Raw genomic sequence first — 11,774 nt, forward strand, 5'->3', positions numbered from 1 at the left:
ATGTGTCTGTATTCATGTGTAAACCTAAACTTAGGAATATGTCTCTTTCCTAACACAATTCATGTGTTTCATTTCATGAGTCTTGCCTTTATTGTTACATGGAATATTTATGAAATTTTTAAAAGATAATTTTATCCTTTCTCTCTTTAGTAAGTCGCCACCATGAGTACGGACGCGGAGATGGCCGCGTATGGCAAGGCTGCCATTTACCTTCGTAAGCCTGAGAGGGAGAGAATCGAGGCTCAGAGCAAACCATTTGATGCCAAGACTGCCTGCTATGTGGCTGATGTCAAAGAGTTGTATCTCAAGGGAACAATTAAGAGCAAAGATGGTGCCAAAGTCACAGTTGAATTGCTTGACACTAAGGAGGTGAGTTATATAGATGCTCATTAAATTATTATTACATTGTTTTCTTTTATATCTAATATCTAATTTATCAAATTTATAGGAGAGAGTTGCTAAGGAAGAAGATGTCTACCCAATGAATCCTCCCAAGTATGACAAGATTGAGGACATGGCCATGATGACCCATCTCAATGAAGCCTCTGTGCTGTATAACCTCAAAGAGCGTTATGCTGCATGGATGATCTACGTAGGTTCTGAAACAATATAAAACAGGATTTAAGTTCATTTTGTCTGTGTTGTTGCAATCTGACCACTTCTCTACTCATTTCAGACCTACTCTGGGCTCTTCTGCGCAACTGTGAACCCCTACAAGATGCTCCCAGTGTATGATCCAGAAGTGGTGACTGCTTACAGAGGCAAAAAGCGTATGGAGGCCCCTCCCCACATCTTCTCTGTCTCTGACAATGCCTATCAGTTTATGCAAACTGGTAAGACATTATGGAATTGAATTGTATAGAATTCTTTAAGGTGAATTAGATGACGCTGTTAATATAAGAAGGATTTACTGGATATTTTACAAATTACAATCAACAGATAGAGAAAACCAGTCTGTCCTGATTACGTAAGTATTTTCATTTAATCTCAGACCATGACAAAAATTAAAAATTGAAAGTATAATGTAGATGGCAAATCTTTATGGAGATATTTACAAAATAGAATTTAGAAATGAACTTCTGAATATACTTTGAAAAGTCTACATGTCTTTTAATCTTCTGTTTTCTAATCTCTCATAAACCAGTGGAGAATCCGGTGCTGGAAAGACTGTGAACACCAAACGTGTCATCCAGTACTTTGCCACAGTTGCAGTATCAGGTGGTGAAAAGAAGAAAGAGGGTAAAATAAAGGTACTGTATGAGTCATGAGTCATCAACTATGTCATATATATTTTTTTGAAAGATGTTAATTTACACAAACTATATGATATGTGAATTTGTGAAATGCCTGCAAGCAGTCTTTAGACATGATATAATAAATAACTGAAAACCCTTCAAACATCACAGGGCTCTCTTGAGGACCAGATCATTGCTGCCAACCCTCTGCTTGAGGCTTATGGTAATGCCAAGACTGTGAGAAATGACAACTCCTCTCGTTTTGTAAGTTAACCACTGTTTATTTACAGTACAGATGGTCAGTTGTGTTCAGTTTTTTCTATACAGAGTTTTCTGTAAAGAGATTATTATTATTTATGTATTATGCTATTTTGTTTTAAACAGGGTAAATTTATCAGAATTCACTTTGGTACAACTGGAAAACTGGCTAGTGCTGACATTGAGACATGTAGGTGGACACGATTTCACTGATAAATCCTGCACATTTGTCTTTGTCTGTCACTGTTCAGATGATTGTGACTCAAGTACATTCTCTTAACAGATCTGCTGGAGAAGTCTAGAGTGTCATTCCAGCTTCCAGATGAGAGAGGCTACCACATCTTCTACCAGATGATGACCAACCATAAGCCTGAGCTGATTGGTAGGTGCACATATTTCATTCAATGTTTCAATGCCAGATAATATTGTAAGATACTCTTTTAAAATCTGTGTATTTTACAGAAATGACGCTCCTCACCACCAACCCCTATGACTTCCCCATGTGCAGTCAGGGTCAGATCACAGTGGCCAGCATTGATGATAAAGTGGAGCTGGATGCTACTGATGTGAGTCATTTCTGTTTGAATATTGAATTATTCTATATAAATGGCAAATCATAAATCTCATTCTTCTCTGTAATTTACAGGATGCTATTGACATTCTGGGTTTCAGTAACGAGGAGAAAATGGGCATTTACAAGTTCACTGGAGCTGTGCTTCATCATGGTAACATGAAGTTTAAACAGAAGCAGCGTGAGGAGCAGGCTGAGCCTGACGGCACAGAGGGTGAGACTTGTGTGCTTTTTGCAATATATCTTGAGACCAGTCTTAGTGCTTCTGTTTTATCCTGGGCTTTAAAATAGTAACAGCTGCATCAAATGTGCGTAAAATGTTTAGTGTAAATATAAATTAGAAGTATGCATTGCTGTGCATATCAATACATCTAAAAATAAAAGTAAAAGTACCTGGTGCCTGAATTATTATAATTTTACACATACACAAAAGACTCTGTAGAGCTAAGACAATTTATTTTAAAATGTTTTTAACAGAGGCTGACAAAATCGCCTACCTTCTGGGTTTGAACTCTGCTGAAATGCTAAAGGGTTTGTGCTACCCCAGAGTCAAGGTCGGAAATGAGTTTGTGACCAAAGGTCAGACCGTGCAACAGGTATAGTAACATTTCCAGCATGTCCATGTGTTCAACCAAAAATCTGGCTAATTATTGCAGAAGCAGAATTAAATATCTATTCTACAGGTGTACAACTCTGTCAGCGCCTTGGGCAAATCTATCTATGAGAGGATGTTCTTGTGGATGGTCATTCGTATCAACCAGATGTTGGACACAAAACAACAAAGAAATTTCTACATTGGCGTGCTGGATATTGCTGGCTTTGAGATCTTTGATGTAAGAATGATTATTTTATTTTATGTCACATTGAATCATATTCAGAAGTCAGTAAATGTTTCTGTTATTTTTTCCTCCAGTACAACAGCATGGAGCAGCTGTGCATCAACTTCACCAATGAGAAACTGCAACAGTTTTTCAACCACCACATGTTTGTGCTGGAACAAGAGGAGTACAAGAAGGAGGGCATTGTTTGGGAGTTCATTGACTTCGGCATGGACTTGGCTTCTTGCATTGAGCTCATTGAGAAGGTTTTTACTGGTTTATGAATTTATTCAATGCCACTGTCTATTCTCAAAATGTCATATTTTTTGTAATAAACAACATTCTTTTATAAACAGCCCATGGGTATCTTCTCCATCCTTGAAGAGGAGTGCATGTTCCCCAAGGCTTCAGACACTTCCTTCAAGAACAAGCTGTATGATCAGCATCTTGGCAAAAACAATGCTTTCCAGAAACCAAAGCCTGCCAAAGGCAAGGCCGAAGCCCACTTCTCCCTGGTTCACTACGCTGGAACTGTAGACTACAACATCACTGGCTGGTTGGACAAGAACAAGGATCCATTGAATGAATCTGTTCTGCAGCTGTACCAGAAGTCTTCTAACAAACTGCTGGCTTCTCTCTACCCAGCTGTTGTTGAAGGTAAAGAAAAAAAAAAAAAAACAACAACAACAAATTAACCAAAATTTTTTCTTTTTTTTTGCATTTATACATGTTGCTTTATATTTGCATATCAATAGATACTACTAAAAAGGGTGGCAAGAAGAAGGGTGGATCCATGCAGACTGTGTCCTCCCAGTTCAGGGTATGTATAAAGATGACATCACAGCAATATTGCTGTACTTGAGGAAAAAAATGAAATACAAAGCATGCCAACCCTTTTCTATTCTCCACAGGAGAACTTGGGCAAACTCATGACCAACTTGAGGAGCACTCACCCTCACTTTGTGCGCTGTCTGATTCCTAATGAGTCCAAGACTCCAGGTAAAGTATTAAAGACTTAAGATATACAAAGTTCTGCCATGAAACTCTAGATGGCGCAGGCTAATAGGTCCTTTAAATCAACCTGCTCGTAATCACATCATTATCTATAGGGCACAGCTGATTGGTTCCTGCTGTATCAGTAGCCAATGAGCTTGCGTGCTCAACCTTCAAAACATTTTGGTGGCATGCCTAGCAGCGCTTCAGAAACCCTCCACCTTCCCCAGCTCTCCCTGTATAGATCTGCTGGGGATAATTCATTTACGCTATATTGTACAGCAGCAGCATCTCTTACTTGCTCACAGCAGTGTGCCGTGTATGTATTGGCAGTAGCAAGTCACGTACTTGCTCTGCAGCAGCAATAACCTACAGCAGCAGAAGCAATAAACACTCCGAGAGTTGTCATGACAGAAATTCTGGCACTCAATATATATGATGAAGTTAATTTACCAAGTTCATGGTGTAAACTGTTCGTTATAGGTCTCATGGAGAACTTCCTGGTTATCCACCAGCTGAGGTGTAACGGTGTACTGGAGGGTATCAGAATCTGCAGAAAGGGCTTCCCCAGCAGAATCCAATATGGTGACTTTAAGCAGAGGTAAATTAAACCACATGAAAATACCATTTCCTGTAGGAGTCTCCTAATTAAAAGAAATGAAGTATTTTGATAAATTTTCCACAGATACAAGGTGCTGAATGCTGGTGTTATCCCTGAAGGACAGTTTATGGATAACAAGAAGGCGAGTGAGAAACTCCTGGGATCCATCGACGTTCCTCATGATGAGTACAGATTTGGACACACAAAGGTTCATATTCAGCAGTGAACTTTCAAAGATTCTCTGATTATGATCATTTAGCCTATACAGATTAAATCAATATCTTTTGATTTATTGTTTTACATAAATTCAGGTGTTCTTCAAAGCTGGTCTTCTGGGTACTCTTGAGGAGATGCGTGATGAGAAACTGGCTACTCTGGTCACAATGACTCAGGCTCTCTGCCGTGGCTACGTGATGAGGAAGGAGTATGTGAAAATGACGGAGAGGAGGTGAGTATTGTCATGAGTAAAGGTGACATCAATGATAACTGTGTAAACAGTAAATAATGATAATTATGCCATTTAATGATGAATTATTCACAGGGAGTCCATTTACACTATCCAATACAACATCCGCTCATTCATGAATGTCAAACACTGGCCATGGATGAAGGTTTACTACAAGATTAAGCCTCTGCTGAAGAGTGCCGAGACTGAGAAGGAGCTGTCGGGCATGAAAGAGGACTTTATAAAATGCAAAGAGGCTTTGGCTAAGTCTGAAGCCAAAAAGAAGGAGCTTGAAGAGAAGATGGTATCACTGCTGCAAGAGAAAAATGATCTGCAGCTGCAAGTAGCATCTGTGAGTATTTCTACTTGAATTAACTGATTTTGGCTCCATTAAAATGAGCAATGTGGTTTCCAATGAAATAGCAATCTATTTTACTAACAGGAAACTGAGAATCTCTCAGATGCTGAGGAGAGGTGTGAGGGTCTGATCAAGAGCAAAATCCAGCTTGAAGGTAAACTCAAAGAGACAACTGAAAGACTGGAGGATGAGGAAGAAATCAATGCTGAACTGACAGCCAAGAAGAGGAAACTGGAGGATGAGTGCTCTGAGCTGAAGAAAGACATTGATGACCTTGAGCTCACCTTGGCTAAAGTGGAGAAGGAAAAACATGCCACTGAGAATAAGGTTGGAGACTGAGTTGGTTTAAGATTAGATTTAATCTCCGTCTTATATATTGATATAGAATATACATTGTAAAATATAACCTCACTTGAAACAAAAAAAAATCACACAGGTCAAGAACTTGACTGAGGAAATGACATCTCAGGATGAGAGCCTTGCCAAGCTTACGAAGGAGAAGAAAGCCCTCCAAGAGGCACATCAGCAGACACTGGATGATCTTCAGGCCGAGGAGGACAAAGTCAACACCCTGACCAAATCCAAGACAAAGCTTGAGCAGCAAGTTGATGATGTGAGTTGATTATGTGAATTAATTATATTAAATTACATATTATTAACAAAGTTCGGGAGAAGCATGTTGCCTAATTAACCCGAGAGAAGCGCATTCAGTTGATCAACTCAATAACGAGAAGAGGTATATATATATATATATACAGCATACTTACCTCTGTTCATTAACAGTTTATCAGCATCCCTCCACCACCCCATCACCTCACTTCTAGATCTAACCATTCTTATCAGAACCAGGGGGAGTTCTCTAGGTTCGGGCCAAACTCCAAGCTCAGAGCCCTCCCATATTTTGTATATCATTTTCCTGTAGCTTGAGGGTTCCCTTGAACAAGAGAAGAAGCTCCGCATGGACCTGGAGAGGGCCAAGAGAAAGCTTGAAGGAGACCTGAAATTATCACAAGAGTCCGTCATGGACCTGGAGAATGACAAGCAGCAATCTGATGAGAAAATAAAAAAGTAATTAAAGCATAAAATCTTTGAAAACATTGAAAACTTTTATTGTTGTGTTATCGTTTTTTTTTTTTTTTTTTTTTTTTTTTTTTTACAAACTACTTATTGTTGAACACCCACAGGAAAGACTTTGAAACAAGCCAGCTGCTTAGCAAGATAGAAGATGAACAATCTCTGGGTGCTCAACTCCAAAAAAAGATCAAGGAGCTTCAGGTATTTTGAGATTTTATACATTATGATCATTATGATCAAGTACATTATCACCCAAAATCTAATGAACTATTTTCCACCATAGGCTCGCATTGAGGAACTGGAGGAAGAGATCGAGGCTGAGCGTGCTGCTCGTGCCAAGGTTGAGAAGCAGAGAGCTGATCTCTCCAGGGAACTTGAGGAGATCAGTGAGAGGCTTGAGGAGGCTGGAGGAGCCAATTCTGCTCAGATCGAGATGAATAAGAAGCGTGAAGCTGAATTCCAGAAGCTGCGTCGTGATCTTGAAGAGTCCACCCTCCAGCATGAAGCTACAGCTGCTGCCCTACGCAAGAAGCAGGCAGACAGTGTGGCCGAGCTGGGAGAGCAAATCGACAACCTGCAGCGTGTCAAGCAGAAGCTTGAGAAGGAGAAGAGTGAATACAAAATGGAGATTGATGATCTTTCCAGCAACATGGAAGCTGTTGCCAAAGCAAAGGTTGGGAAATATTCTGAAGAATATATGTGACCCGTGCTTGCAAAATGAGTCGAAATGCCCACAAGCTAATTACGAGCTACAGGCAAAACAACTGAAAAATTACGATTTTGGTCAAATTTGAGGTTTTTACAAAAATTTTATTTGTATGTTTTCTGAGAGGTGTACCTTCCTTAATCTTTCCTTTGTTTTAATAATCATGAAAAATTGCAGTTTTTCTCTGCTGGCTTCTTGACAACTGGTACTTCCCCTCAGCACAAGTTTGGCAACGTTGTAAAGTGAAGCATACTCTTGCGAAATGATCTTAACTAGATTTTTCTCAAAATTGACTTTGCTAACTCTATCGACTTCAAATAGGTGTAGCTAAGTCCTTTTTTGTCTGCTTCCAACAAATCATACATCATACATTTTTGGAAATGCGCTCAATATGACGCCAGCATGGGTCACATATAACAAGAAGTTTTTTTTTCAAATATCTAATGACTTTTGTATTTACAGGGCAATCTTGAGAAGATGTGCCGCACACTTGAGGACCAATTTAGTGAAATGAAGTCCAAGAATGACGAGAACTGTCGCCAGATAAATGATCTCAGTGCTCAAAGAGCAAGATTTCAAACTGAAAATGGTAACTAATGACAAATTGTGACCAATCATGAACAAATCAATATTATATCAAAAGTAATTAATGTCAATAATTAACAATAATCATAAAAAAACAATAATAGTGTATTACTATTGTTCACCAGTGAATTTCTGACTGTAACAAAGTCTTATTAGAGGATTTTTTTTATGTTGACTGATAAAATCTTACATCCATTTGTTTTGAAATGAACTGATAGAGACATAGCACAATCTGACACAGTGAATTTGAAAATATACAGGTGAATTTGGCCGTCAGCTGGAGGAGAAGGAAGCTCTAGTTTCTCAGCTCACCAGAGGCAAACAAGCTTTCACTCAGCAAATTGAGGAGCTTAAGAGGCATATTGAAGAGGAGGTTAAGGTAATACAGCATAATCAATACATACATATACTTGTACATTACTATAATGCAGAGACTAGCTAATAATTATGTGACTTTGTCTCCTAGGCTAAGAACGCACTGGCCCATGCTGTACAATCAGCCCGTCATGACTGTGACCTGCTCCGTGAGCAGTTTGAGGAAGAGCAGGAGGCAAAGGCTGAGCTGCAGCGGGGAATGTCAAAGGCCAACAGCGAGGTTGCTCAATGGAGAACCAAATATGAAACTGATGCCATTCAGCGCACTGAGGAGCTTGAAGAGTCCAAGTATGTATATTATTGAATAATATTCTCAATTCTCACAGCTATATTATAGATTAGAATTTAGAATAATGTGTATTACTTAACAGGAAGAAGCTGGCTCAGCGTCTGCAAGAGGCAGAGGAACAAGTTGAGGCAGTGAACTCCAAATGTGCATCTCTGGAGAAGACCAAACAGAGACTACAGGCTGAGGTGGAGGACCTCATGATTGATGTGGAGAGAGCCAATGGTTTGGCTGCTAACCTTGACAAGAAGCAGAAGAACTTTGACAAGGTAAACAATTTTAGTCATATGATATTCTCTTTGTAAAATATTGCTGGAATGGGCTTTGTTTCATTTTTTTTTTTAAACAAACCTGAAATATCTCCACTAAAGGTCCTGGCAGAATGGAAGCAGAAATATGAGGAAGGTCAGGCAGAGCTGGAAGGTGCCCAGAAAGAGGCTCGTTCACTCAGTACTGAGCTGTTCAAGATGAAGAACTCCTATGAAGAAAGTCTGGATCAACTGGAGACCATCAAGAGAGAGAACAAGAATCTGCAGCGTAAGAATGAAACCTTTAAATTAGAGAGAGAGAGAAAAATAATGTTCTAATTCTCAGTGAGCATTAAAAAGTAAGCACATATGATTAATGAATGTTTATTATGATAAAGATTATATATTTTTTTCTTTCTATAGAGGAGATTTCAGATCTGACAGAGCAGTTAAGTGAGACTGGGAAAGGCATCCATGAGCTGGAAAAGGCCAAAAAGACAGTGGAGACTGAGAAGGCAGAGATTCAGACCGCCCTGGAGGAGGCTGAAGTAAGTATCTGAAGATCAATATGGAATTCTTGCTAGAACCATTATACTATGTTGTTAATATATATTTTCATTTTCACATTTAAATGCAGTTTTTATATTTCATAGGGCACCCTGGAGCATGAGGAGTCCAAGATTCTTCGTGTCCAGCTTGAGCTAAATCAGGTCAAAAGTGAGATTGACAGGAAGCTTGCAGAGAAGGATGAGGAGATGGAACAGATCAAGAGGAACAGCCAGAGAGTAATTGAATCCATGCAGAGCACTCTGGACTCTGAAGTTAGGAGCAGGAATGATGCTCTGAGAATCAAGAAGAAGATGGAGGGAGACCTTAATGAGATGGAGATTCAGCTAAGCCATGCCAATCGCCAGGCTGCTGAGGCCCAAAAACAGCTCAGGAACGTTCAGGGACAACTCAAGGTATGTGACATCTTTTTGACTTTGGGATGTATTCATATTTTTTTTATAATCTAACATGTGAAAAAGCATGTGAAGATAAGCTCTATAGATAAAGCATTTACATATTTAAAGCCCAACAGAAAGCACATCAAAAGCTCATTGTAAAGCTTTTGTTGTGTTCAGGATGCCCAACTGCACCTTGATGATGCCCAGAGAGGACAGGAAGACATGAAGGAGCAGGTAGCCATGGTGGAGCGCAGAAACACTCTGATGCAGTCTGAGATTGAGGAGCTGAGAGGTGCTCTAGAGCAGACAGAGAGAGGCCGCAAAGTGGCTGAACAAGAGCTGGTGGATATCAGCGAGCGTGTTGGGCTGCTGCACTCTCAGGTAAGTGCATATTGTTTCCCTGAAATTAAGGAAATTGAGAGCATCATTCAAAATGTTCATACTGTTGCCAATCATTTTGTAGAATACAAGTCTCCTGAACACCAAGAAGAAGCTTGAGGCTGACCTTATTCATGTCCAGAGTGAAGTTGATGACACAGTACAGGAAGCCAGAAATGCAGAGGAGAAGGCCAAGAAGGCCATCACTGATGTGAGTAACAGTAGCAGTCAAATGCCTCACCAAGACACGTGTGTACTTAAAAAATGTGGAACTAATGAATTTCTGCATTCACGCAAAAGGCTGCAATGATGGCAGAAGAGCTCAAGAAAGAGCAGGACACCAGTTCTCACCTTGAGAGGATGAAGAAGAATCTGGAGGTCACAGTGAAGGACCTGCAGCACCGTCTGGATGAGGCTGAGAATCTGGCCATGAAGGGAGGAAAGAAACAACTCCAGAAACTGGAGTCCAGAGTAAGCCTCTTTATAGTTATGATGTGGGCAATGTGAAGTATGTTATAATATTATAAATTATGAATGAATTGTTTGATTAAAAATAATCTCTACTATAGGTTCGTGAGCTTGAGACTGAAGTTGAAGCAGAGCAGAGACGTGGAGCTGATGCTGTTAAGGGTGTCCGCAAATATGAGAGGAGAGTGAAAGAGCTCACTTATCAGGTATGACTATATTCCTCATAAGTTTGTTCAGACAAAAGAGTTCGTATAATATTGTATGTACTGACAATACCTATTTTTTAGTAAAGGATCAAGACTTAATCTAGTAAATATGTGTATTTTTTGAAGACTGACGAGGACAAGAAGAACGTTGCCAGACTCCAGGATCTGGTTGACAAACTGCAGCTGAAGGTCAAAGCCTACAAGAGGCAGTCTGAAGAGGCGGTATGTAAAACCTAATAGAACATTTTGACACTGTAATTATTTATATTTGAATGCTAATTTGATGATACATGAAATATTTATTTATTTAAAAAAATAAAAAAACTTTAGGAGGAGCAAGCCAATGGTTACCTGTCCAAGTTTAAGAAGGTGCAGCATGAGCTGGAAGAGGCTGAGGAGCGTGCTGACATTTCTGAGTCTCAGGTCAACAAGCTCAGAGTTAAGAGCCGTGATGCTGGAAAGGTAAGACTGGGTAGATGAGTTATTTCATTATTAAAATTGTTTATCCAAATACATAAACTACCTCTTAGCAGAAGTATAGTGGAACTATGATAATTTTGCTGATGTTACATGTCCTGTATGACATTTGCACATCTGTATTACCTTCATTATGTAAATGTAATGCCTCTTCCTTATTTCCCAGGCCAAAGAAGAATGAATGAAGAAGAATCTTTAAAACTTGAAAGGAGCATTTACTGAAGTCATATAATATGAATGTTTAGTGTAAAAGTACCTTTCTTAATAAACCTGTATATTTCAGCAAATAAGACTTTGTGTGATTTTTTTTTTTTTTTTTTACAGCAAGATACACTTATTATTCACATAATAAGAGTGCTGATTATCAAGAGTGTCTTTAATCCAAATTTGAACTCTTAAAAGGTTCCATAAAAGTTAAAAAGAGTCCATAAAATGTAATACTCATCTTCACTGAATGCATTCACACAAACATTTCTGCTATAAAGTTTCCACACTGGATTGATGTTATCTTCCTCAAACAATTTTGGAAAATACTCTATATTGCAATTTAAAATAGTATTCTGAGTCTTAAACTACGGAAGCCCTGAACCGCATGCAGGGCCGGATTAACATAAGGGCTAGGTGGGGCTGAAGCCCCAGGGCCCGCGGGTAGAGGGGGCCCGTGATTGGCTGGAGGAAATGAGATTGACAAGTCATAGGTGGTTGATTTGTCTAATAAAATAACAAGAAAAAATGATTGGAAAAT

At 39.3% G+C, this 11,774-nt stretch overlaps 1 protein-coding gene across 2 annotated transcripts; it reads left to right on the forward strand.

Annotated features, from left to right (window-relative positions):
* Positions 1-147: 147 nt before the first annotated feature.
* Positions 148-11,316, forward strand: LOC125267084 (myosin heavy chain, fast skeletal muscle-like). Of its 2 annotated transcripts, XM_048188389.1 has the most exons (39): positions 148-369; positions 449-592; positions 677-833; positions 940-967; positions 1,145-1,250; positions 1,407-1,499; positions 1,620-1,683; positions 1,777-1,875; positions 1,956-2,059; positions 2,140-2,278; positions 2,542-2,660; positions 2,748-2,897; positions 2,978-3,148; positions 3,239-3,539; positions 3,638-3,702; positions 3,794-3,881; positions 4,359-4,476; positions 4,561-4,684; positions 4,788-4,924; positions 5,018-5,273; positions 5,364-5,606; positions 5,716-5,892; positions 6,202-6,347; positions 6,464-6,554; positions 6,637-7,026; positions 7,522-7,648; positions 7,905-8,023; positions 8,111-8,307; positions 8,391-8,574; positions 8,677-8,842; positions 8,977-9,101; positions 9,207-9,515; positions 9,678-9,881; positions 9,964-10,089; positions 10,179-10,349; positions 10,448-10,552; positions 10,679-10,774; positions 10,883-11,014; positions 11,196-11,316. In XM_048188389.1, exons 1-39 carry the CDS (start codon positions 163-165, stop codon positions 11,208-11,210), a joined length of 5,793 nt encoding a protein of 1,930 aa, XP_048044346.1. In that variant the 5' UTR covers positions 148-162; the 3' UTR covers positions 11,211-11,316. The 2 variants fall into 2 exon arrangements, with proteins under 2 accessions (XP_048044346.1, XP_048044345.1); XM_048188388.1 differs by having other exon boundaries at positions 10,883-11,241.
* Positions 11,317-11,774: the final 458 nt, after the last annotated feature.

Source organism: Megalobrama amblycephala, linkage group LG4 (assembly GCF_018812025.1).
Source record: "Megalobrama amblycephala isolate DHTTF-2021 linkage group LG4, ASM1881202v1, whole genome shotgun sequence".
Lineage (NCBI taxonomy): Eukaryota > Metazoa > Chordata > Actinopteri > Cypriniformes > Xenocyprididae > Megalobrama > Megalobrama amblycephala.